General features: G+C 41.4%; 1 protein-coding gene across 1 annotated transcript in view; it reads right to left on the bottom strand.

Annotated features, from left to right (window-relative positions):
• SKAP2 (src kinase associated phosphoprotein 2) overlaps positions 1-16299 on the bottom strand; it is a 317931-nt gene that overhangs the window by 287492 nt on the left and 14140 nt on the right. Inside the window, exon 2 of the mRNA XM_040433605.1 lies at positions 1803-1908. Within this exon, the coding sequence (XP_040289539.1) occupies positions 1803-1908 (106 nt within the window). The remainder of the gene's footprint in view (positions 1-1802; positions 1909-16299) is intronic.

Here is a 16299-nt window from a genome sequence, read left to right as displayed (position 1 = left end):
GTGTATCACCTGTTTACATAAAAAATTACATATAATAGAAAAGCTTGGAAGTACTAGCAGGTTTCTAGATCTCTCTTAGAATACTTGAAATTTTTAAAGGATAATCTGAATGCAAACATTATAGCAGAAAACTGATGTCCTGATCTCCTCATACCTTGTCTTATACAGTGACATCTGCAATTTCATAACTCGTAAGTCCATTAGTCTGTCAGGTTTATTTAATCTGTCAAAAAGCACTTGAAGGTCCAGCACCAGTATAACCAACATACTGTTCCAATAGTGCACACGACATTACTAATAACTTTCCCATTACCACTATGGCTTCAAGCTCTAATACACTGTATACAGAACAGATGCCTCGTTGTACAGGCAATAATGAAGTGCTTGGTTGTCTGAAGTCCAGTGACATGTTTGTTCAAGTGACAGTTCTTATGTGTAGAATGTTACACAAATGATATTTGGCCATTTTGCTACAACTGTACAATTTGCATTAGGTCAATCAATATGTGTGCACATTTCATCTGTATGTGTCATGCATAATGTCAGAAATTGGATAATGTCGACATGTAGATAATTGATGATTGGAATTAATTATCATGTTTGAAAGCATCTTACAGCGATATTCACGATGGTAAGCTAAACCAAAGCCAACGTGTTTGAGAAGTTAATTCTTCTATGGTAATCTTTTCATATGTACATACATTATCTATCTCTGCTATCTCACTACTATCTATCCCTTTATCTAGCTAACGGTCCCTATTATCTATCTATCTATAGTCTATGGGGTTATTTACTAACAGAAATAAGTCTATATTAGCTGTATTTCTAGTGCAGATTGCGGTGCAAAAGTTATTTGCGCCGCAATATGCGACTTTTCCCCACTCACACTAGGTCTACATAAGTGGGTGTAGACAGGGAAAGGGGATGGGCCGAAAGGCCAGTCTCATTCATCATTTTCTACGCCTGTCTTAGGCATAGAAAATGGTCTAAATGTAAGACAGCAAGGGAGCTGGTGTAGCTTTAGAAGGGGCGGTGGATACACCGAAGTAACGTAGAGGCCAGCGCCTCTACATAACTTCGGCGAATTAACCTCCAGCGCGAATTAACGCCAATCTTAGGCCTCATACACGGCCGTTGTTTTGGTCCGCATCCGAGCCGCAGTTTTTGCTGCTTGGATGCGGACCCATTCACTTCAATGGGGCCGCAAAAGATGCTCCGTTCCATGGTCCGCAAAAAAAATAATAACTTGTCCTATTCTTGTCCGCGCTTTGCGGACAAGAACAGGCAGTTATATTAAAGGCTGTCTGTGCCGTTCCGCTAATTTTTGCTGCTTGGATGCGGACCCATTCACTTCAATGGGGCCGCAAAAGATGCTCCGTTCCGTGGTCCGCAAAAAAAATAATAACTTGTCCTATTCTTGTCCGCGCTTTGCGGACAAGAACAGGCAGTTATATTAAAGGCTGTCTGTGCCGTTCCGCAAATTTTTGCTGCTTGGATGCGGACCCATTCACTTCAATGGGGCCGCAAAAGATGCTCCGTTCCGTGGTCCGCAAAAAAAATATAACTTGTCCTATTCTTGTCCGCGCAGTTATATTAAAGGCTGTCTGTGCCGTTCCGCAAATTGCGGAACGCACACGGACGCCATCCGTGTTTTGCGGTTCCCCGATTTGCGGACCGCAAAACACACAACGGTCGTGTGCATGTAGCCTTAATAAATGACACCCTATGTATCTATTTTTTTTCTGTTGATCTATTTCTATCCATTTTGCTTACAAATTCAATTGCAGATTGTTGATACATACTTAAATTTAATGTCCTTTATCTTCTTTATGAGAACATCTTTCTTATCCTTTGCCTTTTTTGATAAAGCTTCTCCTTTTAAGACATCACATAGATAAGCTTCCAATTCTAGAAGGAAAGGAAAAGTGAAATGAGTGAATATTTGTTTCATTTCATTTCTAATGATGGTTAACATCCATGTTACTTGATAAAAGCAGATTTTGAGGGACCATTAACCCACTGTCTCACCAAAGAAGTATTTTTAATATAAAAAATTCTGTGGCGAGGAGAGAAATGTCTGGGAAACATGTTTCAGTGTGTGAGATGTAATATTGGGATGGAATTTGGGTGTTCAGTGCCTGAGACAGCTTCATACACTCCTCTGCAACATATGACCGCCATGTAGAGGAGGAGTTGTCTCATGCCTAAGGCCTCATGCACACGACCGTTCCGTTTTTTGCGATCCGCAAAACGCGGATCCGCAAAAAAACAGAAGCCGCCCGTGTGCTTTGCGGAACGGAACGGGGGGCCCAAAGTAGACATGCCTATTCTTGTCCGCAAAACAGACAAGAATAGGACATGTTATATTTTTTTTGCGGGGCCACGGAACGGAGCAACGGATTGAAGTGAATGGGTCCGTACCCGAGCTGCAAAAAATGCGGCTTGGATACGGACCACAAAAACTGTCGTGTGCATGAGGCCTAACTCTTAACTCCAGGTACTCGGTGAGGAAGCCACCTCTAGACCTCAGAGGCCATGTAGGGGAAGTGTGTCATTGCAGCTGGCCTTCCAAAATAAATTCATGAACGTGCAGGGTCAACCAGAGTGAGGGACAGTGATTTGGTGGAGGACCCCTGAGGACAGTGATTTGGTGGAGGACCCCTGAGGACAGGGATTTGGTGGAGGACCCCTGAGGACAGGGATTTGGTGGAGGACCCCTGAGGACAGGGATTTGGTGGAGGACCCCTGAGGACAGGGATTTGGTGGAGGACCCCTGAGGACAGGGATTTGGTGGAGGACCCCTAAGGGCAGGGATTTGGTGGAAGACCCCTGAGGACAGGGATTTGGTGTTACATTTTTCGACTTTCCCTGAATGTAGTGTATATGCCAGGAAAAGCTCTTGATGTATGCATTAAATGGAGGCTGTGCCAGAAATCGAGTGGCTTCCATTACCCATAGGCTATTATGAAATTCACATAACATATACGTCATAGGATTTTTCAATAGCTTTTCATGACATCATTGTTTAACAGATGGCATTATAGCATCACAGGCATCCATCTATAAGCTATAATGGCCTTATTTCATGGATAATTCATGAAAAATTGTATCTGTCACCTATAGGTTTCTATGTTACAAAAATCATATATCACATGCTATACAGTGAAGCCTACTAAACTAACCCATTCTTTTTCTTTGACTGTAAACTGTTGTATATTAGCCAGACGGACACTAAAGAACACTCTTTTGGCCTCCGTCTGACTAATAGACCCCTGCGGACATGTTTACAATAAACAAAAATTTAAAAAAATCATGTAAATGAGGCCAAAATTTTTGAGATTCCATTAATGTTTTTTTTCGGACTTTTTTACATTCATGCTGTATCAAGTGTAATGTTTAGCCTGGCTTAAAAAGTAAACGATCGCAGAGCAAAATCAAAATTTTACAGAGAGTTCTCATGATGGATTTTGTCTAAGGATTTCAATGCCTATTCTGCACTGAAAACTGTGTAGCATTCAATCTGAAACTGTCTCCCATTGTTTTCAATAGGAATTTGCTCCACCGTTCATGTGAATTACTTCCATGCAGTTTTCCAGACCATGCCAAGAAAGAGCATGTCCACTCATGGTGCAGTTTCCACCTGGACACCACTGGAAACAACAGCAGGAGTCCACTCATTGAATAAGGCTAAAGCCAAGGCTAGATCTACTGCATACAGTGAATGGACTTCATTTTTTTAAATTATTGTCATGAACCTCCTACACCATTTATCAGACCCCTACGTGAATTTCTACAAAATCTGACATCCATTATAAATGACATTAAATGGTTAAGTAAGAAGGCTTTTAGGAAACATGTGCCTGTTCCCCAGGCCACATTGCGAGTGCTCCAACAAGTTTTATTTTTATGTTCCATGAAATATTTCATTTCAGTGAGCGAGCAACATTCACAAGTGAAGTTCAAGTCGGCACAAATGTGCTATTAACATGGCTGCAATCGCTATAACATCTGATATTTCAAGTATGTATAGATGTGCATATGTATAATTTGTCATGTGCAGGAGACCTAAACTGGCGGAAAGCATTCCCTTTACCACTAACAGTGCAGGCTATCTGCTATTAGATCCTGACCCTACAGTACTCCAAGAATTTAATATAAAAATGTTGAAGTATTATATGTTAGCCCAGCTACTAAAACTTAACTAGTTCATGACTGGGCCATTTTCCCCTTTTCCTGACCAGCCACTTTTTTTAGGTTTTTTAGTATATGTGACTTTGTAAGGGCGGGTTCGCATTTGCGTTATGAAATTTCTTTATAGGTTCTATTATAGAATAGTATTGGACCGGCACTCAAACATATGGGTTCACGCAAAGAACCAATAGAGTAAAATAGTGCAATTTATTAAAACATAAAAGCATACATACACGTAATAGTGGGATGGATGAGATAATGAATGGACTATCTCATGTAACAAGTTCATGAAATGCAGGTAATTGGAGAAAATGGATAATGTCCCGTACTTATACAAATAATACCTATTAGGCAAAATCCATAGCAAACAGTCTCATAGTATGATGAGTAGGATACTCACTATTTACTGCGCAACTCTGTGGCGTCCCACATGTAAGAGCGCTTACCTCTGTGTCGATTCAATCAAGTGTAAACGGCAGACTGTGGTTGCTTACTGACGTCATAAAATCGGAACTCCGTACGATCGCTTCAATTATCGCGAGATGAGCTGTTGCTTTTTCTTTCGTATAATACAGACTCTTCAATCGCGGCTAAAAATCGCAGTGAAGCTTCGATCTTGTGATCATAGATTGCTATCAGTAGCCAGCCGTTAATAAAGTCGACCACCAGTCGGTTTTCTTTCGTTCGTTTCAGAAAGTAATTTCCTTGGTATCTTTCAATGTTGCATGGCCATGCTTAAAATTTCGGACTCTTTATGAATATCCCATCGATCCCATGGCCAATTTTAAGCATGGCCATGCAACATTGAAAGATACCAAGGAAATTACTTTCTGAAATGAATGAAAGAAAACCGACTGGTGGTCGACTTTATTAACGGCTGGCTACTGATAGCAATCTATGATCACAAGATCGAAGCTTGACTGCGATTTTTAGCCGCGATTGAAGAGTCTGTATTATACGAAAGAAAAAGTAACAGCTCATCTCGCGATAATTGAAGCGATCTTACGGAGTTCCGATTTTATGACGTCAGTAAGCAACCACATTCTGCCGTTTTACACTTGATTGAATCGACACAGAGGTAAGCGCTCTTACATGTGGGACGCCACAGAGTTGCGCAGTAAATAGTGAGTATCCTACTCATCATACTATGAGACTGTTTGCTATGGATTTTGCCTAATAGGTATTATTTGTATAAGTACGGGACATTATCCATTTTCTCCAATTACCTGCATTTCATGGACTTGTTACATGAGATAGTCCATTCATTATCTCATCCGACCCACTATTACGTGTATGTATGCTTTTATGTTTTAATAAATTGCACTATTTTACTCTATTGGTTCTTTGCGTGAACCCATATGTTTGAGTGCCGGTCCAATACTATTCAATTTTACTGTTTTTGAAGGGCTGATTCATTTTGGACATTGGCACCTATCCGTGTATATAGAGAGTGAGCCATCCCCTTACTATTCAGGTTCTATTATAACTCTGTATATAACAGAATTTTAGGATGGAATGCAAAATGGAAGCCTTTAAGAGGCATTCCATTTTGCCCCGTCCTAATACATGTCTATAGGGAAAAATAACGGTTCAGTTTGGTTCCGTTATACATGACCGAAAAAATAGTCCTGTCGACATATTAGCCTGCAGTGCCTCACTGCAGAGCTGATCTGGGTCTGCTAAGAACCTGCATATCCCCTGAGGACGCCGAAGGTTTCGGCGAAACATGTAGGGAAGCGGGAGCAATTACATTTTAGATTCAGATCGAGCGCAGTGAGCCTCCTTAGTAGTGACACACATGCAACTAAATACTAAGTTGCTGTCAAGATTTAGGGACTAGGGCAAGCCCTGAGAATGTTATCAGGAGCCATCCCACCCAATGGTGTATACTGAGAAGAGGTATACACATATATACACCAGTCTCACAGCTCAATTTGAGGATTTTTAACCATTAATTTAGAGTTCAACTTTTAAATTGAAATAATAAAGATACAAGTTTTATGTAAATAAAATAAAAATTAGTCAGTAGGTGATTCAAGCCACGCTTTGGTCGCATGACCCCTGAAAAATTTCTGCTAAGAACCAACAGCTCTTGCAGTTACCCAGCACCGGAACAAGAAGTGGCATCATGGTAACTTCTTTACCTATATACACAGTGCTGATACAATGATAGGTAAGGCAGGTACCTTAATAAACTGTCTCTGTCTTCTCTATGTGGAGCCTGACTGTCACTGACAACCATCTACCTTCTTCTGTATCTGCATGATCTCCGTGCAGCTATAAACTCTGCAAGGACATTTAGAAACTTCCTTAGAGAGTTACATGCAGACTATATGGATATTTAAAGCTTATGAGTGGTTCACAACTGGACAAAGGGGTTGTCTGATATAAGGCTATATGGACACCATTGGTAGAAGTTATAAGGGATTAGGTGAGCCAAAAACACTAGCAAAACTGTGCCCCATTCAAAGACGTGCATCTGAACAGAGCTTCATTATCATGCACTGGACTGTTTATACCCCAGGGAAATTACCTGGGCATTGTGTTCTAGTGTCTGCTAATGCCTTTTTTTTTGTTAGTGCATTAATGTGCTCATTAATTTGGACCCTTAACTTGAATGTTATGTTTGCTCTGTTTATGTTATAGAGGTGGGCAAGATGGGTCTTAGGCACAAAAGTGTATGGTGCCACAGGGTGTTATCCTGTGCCATGGACCATGAGAAGCCCTCTTGCTCTTTCTGGGAAAAGAGGCCAGACAGTAGACTGTGCAAAGCTACAGCAGCCCAGTGTTTCCTTGTTTTCTTGAGTGAATTATTGATCCCATTATAGAACTATATACAGGCCAGAGAACTGAAACTGCTAGGCCTGGTGCCCATTAGAGACTGTAATCTCTAAACAATGAGCCATTACTTGTAACTGCCAAACTGTGTGCCATTACTTGCAACCATCAAGCTATGTGCCCATTTATGACTGTAACCGCCAAGTTCAGTGCCGCTATCTATAACCAAGCACAAGTGGAGATAAGCCCTGTTCCTCTAAACTATGCTTGTTTGCCTAAAATATTGCATCATCCTCGAGTGGAGTAGTTGTAGAGTTGTACTGTAAGATACAATTCAAGTTAATTGGGTTTTTATTAGTAAGCCTTAATCACACATAGCAGATTTATTTTACTGTGGGTTTTAGGGCATATTGCAAATTTTGATATATATTTCAGAAACGGATCCGCACCAAACGAGAGTGTGAAAGTAGCCTAAGGCTACTTTCACACTGGCATTTTGGTTTCCGTTTGTGAGATACGTTCAGGGCTCTCACAAGCCGTCCAAAACGGATCAGTTTGGCCCTTAATGCCGTCTGAATGGATAAGGATCCGCTCAGAATGCATCAGTTTGCCTCCGTTCCTCCTCCATTTCGCTTTGAAGGTGGACACCAAAACGCTGCTTGCCGTCTGATGAAACTGAGCCAAACGTCTAAGGCTACTTTCACACTCGCGTTTGGTGAGGATCTGTCATGGATCAGCACTAACGCATCCGTTCAGATAATACAAACATCTGCATCCGTTCAGAACGGATCCGTTTGTATTATCTTTAACATAGCTAAAAGGGATCCGCCCTGAACACCATTGAAAGTCAATGGAGGACGGATCAGTTTTCTATTGTGGCAGATTGTGTCATAGAAAACGGATCCGTCCCCATTGACTTGCATTGTCGGTCATGACGGATCTGTCTTGATCAGTTTTCCAGGACGGAAAGCAAAATACAACATGTTGCAGTTTGCTCTCCGGTCTGGGAACGGAACTAAATGGAACAGAATGCATTCTGGAACATTCCGTTCTGTTCAGTTCAGTCTTGTCCCCATTGACAATGAATAGGGACAAGACTGAAGCACTTTTTTCCTGTATTGAGCCCCTATGGCGGAACTCAATACCGGAAAACTTAAACGCTAGTGTGAAAGTACCCTTATGGAAACACAATCTCCTGCAAAACTGACTTTTAAAGTCCCCCTGATGATAAATCTCCCCCCCCCCCCCGCGTGTTTTTGTCCAGAACAGCATTGTCTTCCACTTGTTCCACTAGCCCCTAACAACATGTGTCAGAAAGCTCTGCAGGAAAACTAGAACAGGAATCAGGTTCACCAGGAAAGTCTAGCTGAGATAAGCAAAAAAAAAAAAAAAAGTATCAAAAAACGTTAACACGACATTCCTTCCGAAAATAGATAGCAATATTTGTTTAGCTACTGTTTACATTAACAATCGCGGCTGCCTGGGAGCTCTCTCCAGAGAGAATACTTAAAGGAACAGTTAATACAAGCGTAGAGGGATCGGAGAACAGATAAGTGATAACATACCATTTACAAATTACTTAGTGTCAATTACAGAGAGAAATGATTTGTGAAAATAGAGATAAAACGTACCACAAGCACTTGGGTAAAATAGAGCAGAGTAAAACGCTTTAAAATGAAATAGGATGATCACCTCAGACAATCTTAACTGCGGTGATAAACTGCTTACGCCTAATGTACATGCTTATATAGTGATGAATACTCGCAGGTGGGGATTTTAAAGGTGGAGATTGAGGCCTCCTGGAATTTGGCTTGGAAAGTGTTTTCTTCTACTGTAAGTAGGAAATCAGGAGCCTGCATATTACAGATAAACTTGGCGGGGCGTACATATTGATGTGTCACACGTCATGCAAATGATGTAAGTTTACTAGAAAAATAGCTCTCCTTCAGAAGGAAGAAAACTCTCACTAGCGCCACCTATAAACCTAAAACAGTGCCCTCTACAGATGGCTAGCTCAAGTTTGACCGATATCCTTAGTCATGTTGGAAGGTTATTTAAAGGGAACCTGTCATAAACTTTAGGCTAACCTCACGGAGGGCAGCATAAAATAGTGACAGAAATGCTGAGTCACTCATCAGCTAAAAGTAAGTGGTTGCTGAGAACCAGCATCATAATCATTGCCGCCCAGGCCTGGAAAAGAGTCAGATCTACCTGAGAAGAGTCCTGGTTATACATAATCTCCTGCTCTCTCACCCATCTACTGATGATTGGCAGTTCTCTCCTAGAGAGAAAGGGAGAAAACTAGGTAGAAGACTGTCAGTCATCAGCAGGAATTCATGAATAACCAGGACTCTTCTCAGGTGGCCGGACTCTTTTCCAGGCCCAGTCTGCAATGATTGTAATGTTGGTTCTCGGCAACCACTTACTTTTAACTTATAAATGACAGACCGCTGAAATCAACTCACCTGTCACTACTTTATACTGCCATTAGTATGGGCAGCATAAAGTTGATGACAGGTTCCCTTTAATTTGTCAGACTTTGTTCTTTATATTGTGTTGATTTTTGGTGTGGATTTTGACGCAGATTTTAGTATGGTTTTCAGAGTTCTTATTGATTTTCAATGGGAATTTCCACATAGAATCCACAACCAAGAATTAAAATGTTGCTTTTATGAACTACAGCGCATATTTCTCATTGATTGAAAGTGGATTCAGCATGGATTTTGGTTGGATCACACATCAAAATCCGTAAGGAAAATCAAACATGTGAACATGGCCTATGGCCTTACATTGAACTAGTTCAGGGCGCGCCTGAACCCCAGGACTGAGCACAGTCTCCTCTCTGGACCCTGACATTCCACCTTCCTTTTGCTTTTATCCTTCTGAGTTGAACAATCTTTTATTAGTATACTTTTCGGCCATGCTGCTTTAGTATATGGATGGATGTGCGTATGTGAGTGCATGTAAGGATGTCCCTGAGTGAACATATCAACATGGCAGAATATTCCTGTGAATGAATGAGCTCCTAGGGCTATGTCCTTGTGTGCAGCCAATCACAAGGGTGGGCAGCCTTCACATCTGTGGGAAGTGTATGGGAGGATGTGAGCAAGCACGGGTCAACCCTTGTATCCAACCTATGGCCAGCCGATACCTCAGAGGAACAAAAAAAGGAGGATTTTTTTTTATCAGTGCTACAATTTGCAAGAACAACAGTATACATGCCACCACCTCCTCCCAGTATGTTTAACATATGCATGATGTGCCTATAGTGTATGGGAAAGGTTTGAGCTCAGACCATTTGTGTTCACATGTGCCTCAAAGGATCCATTAGCAGCCACACCACAGATTCCATTAAAAAACAGACAAAATATTGCAGCAAGCTGTACTATATCATCCAGTAAAACACCAGTCTTCATGATGGAAGTCTGTTAGGAGGACCTTCTTCCCCCCAGTAATTAGTGGTAACCCACAGCTACAGTGCTGCCCATAATTATTCATACCTTAGGCAAGTTTTGACTTAGTTACTTTTATTTAACCAGCAAGTAATTTTTTGACGGGAAATGACATAGGTGTCTCCCAAAAGATAATAAGACGATGTACAAGAGGCATTATTGTGGGGGAAAAAACATTTCTCAGCTTTTATTTACCTTTGAGCAAAAAGTGTCCAGTCCAAAATTATTCATACCCTTCTCAATAATCAATAGACAAGCCTTTATTGGCTATTACAGCAATCAAACGCTTCCTATAATTGCAGACCAGCTTTTTGCATGTCTCCACAGGTATTTTTGCCCATTCATCTTTAGCAATGAGCTCCAAATCTTTCAGGTTGGAGGGTCTTCTTGCCATCACCCTGATCTTTAGCTCCCCCCACAGATACTCAATTGGATTCAAGTCTGGACTCTGGCTGGGCCACTCCAAAACGTTAATGTTGTTGTCTGCTAACCATTTCTTCATCACTTTTGCTGTGTGTTTTGGGTCATTGCCATGCTGAAATGTCCACTGGTGCCCAAGGCCAAGTTTCTCTGCAGACTGCCTGATGTTGTCGTTGAGAATCCTCATGTATTGCTCTTTTTTCATGGTGCCGTTTACTGTGATTAGGTTCCCTGGTCCATTGGCTGAAAAACACCCCCAAAGCATTAGGTTCCCACCACCGTGTTTGACATTGGGGATGGTGTTCTTTGGGTTGAAGGCTTCTTCTTTTTTACGCCAAATGAAGGAAACATCATTGTGACCAAACAATTAAATTTTTGTTTCATCTGACCATAACACAGAAGACCAGGAGTCTTCTTCTTTGTCCAGATGAGCTTTTGCAAAGTCCAAGCGAGCTTTTGTGTGCCTTATCTGAAGAAGTGGCGTCCTCCTTGGTCTGCATTGTGCAGTGTCCATTGTATTGTCTGCCTTGAGACATTGCCACCAGCAAAGCCCAGATTCACCAGGATGGCCTTGGTGGTGATCCTTGGATTCTTTTTCACCTCTCTAACTATCCTCCTGGCCAGCACAGGTGTCACTTTTGGCTTCCGACCATGTCCTCTGAGATTTTCCACAGTGCGGAACATCTTGTATTTTTTGCTCAAATGTAAATAAAAGCTGAGAAATGTTTTTTCCCCCCCACAATAATGCCTCTTGTACATCGTCTTATTATCTTTTGGGAGACACCTATGTCATTTGGCGTCAAAAAATTACTTGCTGGTTGAATAAAAGTAACTTTAAGTCAAAATTTGCCAGGGGTATGAATAATTATGGGCAGCACTGTACCTAACATTTATTATCTGTGCTGTGAAAACCCCACTTAAAGAGGTTGTGTCATCTCAGACATTGGTGGCATATCACCAGGATATGCTACCAATGCTAAATAGGTGTGGGACCTGCACCTATCCCCAGAACAGCCCCTCAAAGTGAAGTAGAGTGCACCGCGCATGCACATCTGCTCTCCATACACTTCTATAGAAGTTCCAAAAACAGCAGAGCGAGCGCACTCGGCTCTTTTCAGAACTCTTATACGGTGCACCCCCCTGTACTTCAGGGGCCCCCAGAGGTGGAGCCCACACTTATCTGAAATTGCTGGCTTATCCTAGTGATAAATGTATGAGATGAGAATACCCATTTAATTTTAACATAGCAATTTGAGTATTCTGTGAATGATTTGCTCACTGTTATTTGCAGTTATTTACTCGACATACTGCTAGAGAAATGACAATTTGTGTTCAGACTTTTCACCCGCACACAGTGGGGACAGCCATTTTATGCACTGGATATGAATGATTTCCTTCAGTGAGTGAAAATGACTAGTAAGTGCCACTCTCGTTCCCATGGAAAATGGGCTAAATACAGTACTAAAGTCAACACCTAACAGAATACAGTTCCAAAGTCAATGTTTGGTTATTATTTGGTCATTTAATAAATATATATTTTTAATATAAACCTGGCTTTAGCAAGGCATTTAAAATTAAACCCGATCTTGTCTACACTAACAAAACTTATGTTACTTATGGTCCTAGGACCTAACTTTAACTTCAGGAGACATTGTGCAATTCCAGCAAAGCATGAAATCCCTGTAATTAGTAATAATATTTTTTAAATTACTGACATCATTCACCGCCATCCCTGTATGAGCGTGGGCCAAGATATGAAAAAAGGCTTGTTGTGAAGGCAAACCACTATAGAAATTAATTCATTCATTTAGACAAGATGTCAAGTAATTTTAGACTGTCATACGTTTAAAGGTCTGTGGATTTCAGATGGTAAAATTGGTGTTAAAGATCATTGGCAGTTTTGGTCAAATTTATTTATATTTTATTTTATAAAAAATGCTATAAACTGCTAAAATGTCATGAGTTGGTTAGGGGAAGCTAAAGGTGTGTAAATGGCCTTATAAAGGACCTGTCACCTGTCCTGACACGTCTGCTTCAGTAATTTTTTGCACTCCCCATGTCATAATTCTTATGACTATATATTATACCATTTCTCTATTACACATACACATTAGACAAACGTTGATGAAGATGGACAATTTCAATCTTTATGAATGTTTACTAGGTGAAATTTAAAGGGGTTATCCAAGACCTATAATCTCCCCCCCAATGCCCGGGCCCGTCAAGTAGGTTATACTTACCCCACTCCCCGGGACCCGCGTCGCTCCTGATGCCCACATGGCCGACGCTGCTTCTCCCAGCCACGCAGATGAAAACATCCGGTATCGAGGGTGGGGGCAGCCAATAGCAGGCTGCGACGGGAATGAGCCTCCCTAGCGTCACCCGCGATGTTAGGGAGACTCGTTCCCGTCGCAGACTGCTATTGGCTGCCCCCCACGTCGACGGATGTTTTTATCCATGCAACAGAGAGATGCTGTGCCGGCCGTGCCAACATCAGAAGCAACGCGGGTGCTGGGAAGCGAGGTAAGTACAACCTCTGTGCGGGGCCTGGGCATATGGGTGGGTCTTGGATAACCCTTTGAACAGCAGAAGGCACGCCAAAGTCTGGTATGAAGTCGAAATTTTCTGATCTTTTTATCTTTGAGAGAACATTCCCCATATCAATGAACATGCGTGGCCAGTTTGAACATCTGTATAGCCAATATGAACTAAAATGATCGTTCACCAGAAGATCGTTCATTCTACGGTTGTTTAACCATCGGCCTATGCCTGTGTAACGTATATGGCCATCTTAAAAATATTTTTGCACAGGGCACCATACATCCAAAGGACAGCCTGTTCTTAGTAACATGCATTTAGCTGGGTTGCAAAAAACTAGGGGACAGATGGAAGAATATAGATCGGGATCAGACTACGCAGGGTTTATTGAAGTCTGTTACCATGGAGATTCATAGGTCTGCATAGAAGCCTGTCGACACAAAACTAAATTTTTACCAAGTTGCTTTATTTTTCATTTTCGATGCATTAGAGCAAGAAAAGATGGACAAAGGCTATAAACTTGATGTACATAATACATTTGCTGGACTATGGGAGCGCAGCTGCATTCTTGCATCAAATGTTGTTTAGCATTTTTCACTGTCCTTCAAGGGAGTAAAATGGCTTCAAACAACTTTACCTTGTATATCCTGTCTCCCGAAAGCTGACAGATTCTACTAGTTGCTGTTCTTAACTACTTTACTGTTGGAGTGCTCTGCTGGAAGGCTTGAAATGATTGATCGCAGCAGGAAAAAGGTAGAAATAGGGAGTAATGAAAGGCCGCTGCACATTTAGAGGACAAATTAGTTATATGGCTACTGTCATCACAGTTTAGTTACAGTAACACCTTACTGAAGCAGCACTTGTACATGAAGAGAGCCCTAACACATATTACAGAAGGAAACCACCAAAAGTGAAGTGAAAAGTAACGTCTAGTGGGATATGAGATGTAGTTTAAAATCTGAAATGCAAATCAACATGAAGTCTTTTCCCCTTTTTCAAAAATGGTTTTCTTAGGATCTCGCTTTACAGGTCACAGGTTGTGGTACCAGTCGGAGGACTACTACTCCTTAAATTAAGAAGGTTGAACAATGTTTGCTGGACGCACCTAACACACCCTAATATAATTCTGACAAATAGTGACAGTCAGCCGTCGGCCACCATTGCAAGAACAGCAGGTAGGGCGTGTGATGATTTTTATTTAGTTAAAAGCCCTTTCACATAGGCCAAGGGAGCAGACATTGATCAGGAATTAATTTATGGGGCTGAATGATCGTACTATGATCATTCATCCCTGTAAAGTTTCCTTGTTTGTCCTTGCTGAAGATGAACAAAGATTTTATGTCCTGCATAAAAGGAGCAATGACCTGACAAACAAACACTCACTCGTCAGGTGAGCGGCAGCACATTTACACTGGCTAATTATCATCCAAACGCTCATAGCAGATAATTGTCCAGGTGCTCAGCTTGTGTAAAAGGGCCTTAAAGAGGACACGTAAGTAATTATTTGCACTCCCCATGTAATAACAATTCTTATGACTCCATACTATACCATTCCTCTGTTATTTCTGATAGAAATTTATGAATGAATTGCCAGCACTTTGCTATAATGGTCCAATTTGGTGTTACCAAATGGGGGTCCCTGCACATTCTGGAACTGGCATCACTGATTAGATAGTGTCATACTGTGCGGGGACACCCCCAACTGGTAACACCCAGACGGGCCTTTATTACAGACTGCTGGCAATTCAGTCATAAGCTTCTGGTAGGAATAATAAAGGAATGGCACAACATAGAGTCAAAACAATAGATTTCTAGAATTGTTAATACATGGGGGATGTATGTAGTTACTTAGACGTGGCAGGAGAGGTGACATGTACTCCTTAAAATAAGTGCAAAATGCTCCATCCGTAGTGATCCTATAATGGCCCACCCTGTCATATTTTCAAGGAGCTCTACACACTATTAAAGGGAACCCATCACTAATCCACTAGCATGTCATTGTGCAACTGCAGTTTACCATTCCAAATATGCCCATATCAATACCGTCTGTTGTTCTATTGAGTAGTAAAAGAACGTATAACTTAATAAAAATGAGCCTAGGACTCGTCTTCAGCCACATCAGCCACATGTCCATTGCACAGATGAAGCTGAGGACAGTACTGTCCTTGGTTTCATCTGCATAACCCCTTGCTGGTGGTTTAGTGTGTCGCAAACAGGTAACCTTTAAATCTTTCCCTTGTGCACTACAAGGTGGACACTCCAAAGAGTTCAGGGAACTGAAAAGTAGAAAACACATCAAGCTAAAGGTCTTTCTGTTCCGGGATTACATCTTGTGAGTACCAGCCCTGTGAATATCCAACAGTTGGTACTAGGTATATTTTTCAGTAGTGTAGCGTGGACTCAGCACAATATGGAACACAAGCTTCAAGTCAAATGACCCAGGTTCACCAGTGAGAAGAACTGTACAGTCTGTGCTGATAAATTATGCTTCCCTATGTGGGACATGCCATAATTATGGCACCATAGAAGACATTATGTACAAAGTCATTTTGCTCAAAATCTGTCCATTTCTATTTCAGGCTGCAAGCAATATATCTTTCTGTACCCTTGATTTGCAATATGACACAGTAGGTCACAGCCACATTACTCATAAGCTCACTTTAAAGAGTAGATTACTCCTTAAAACAAGGGTTCCTTGTGTTCTTTGGGTGCCATGGACAGATGTCCTTTGTAGTCCCCAAGTTTTATTGATCCCACTCTAGCACTTTCTTTTCTCTTTTTTATATTCCTCATCTGCTCAGTTGAAGTCTTTAACTTGACACCCTAGGCACACCGGCGAAGGCAATTTTGGTGACAGGTATGACAAAGAAGATTTGACCTTTAAAAACATAAATCCATATTTTGCTGTAGTTCATGCTTT

This window comes from Bufo bufo, chromosome 5 (assembly GCF_905171765.1).
Source record: "Bufo bufo chromosome 5, aBufBuf1.1, whole genome shotgun sequence".
Taxonomy (NCBI): domain Eukaryota; kingdom Metazoa; phylum Chordata; class Amphibia; order Anura; family Bufonidae; genus Bufo; species Bufo bufo.
This window is presented reverse-complemented; position numbering and strand designations above follow the sequence as displayed.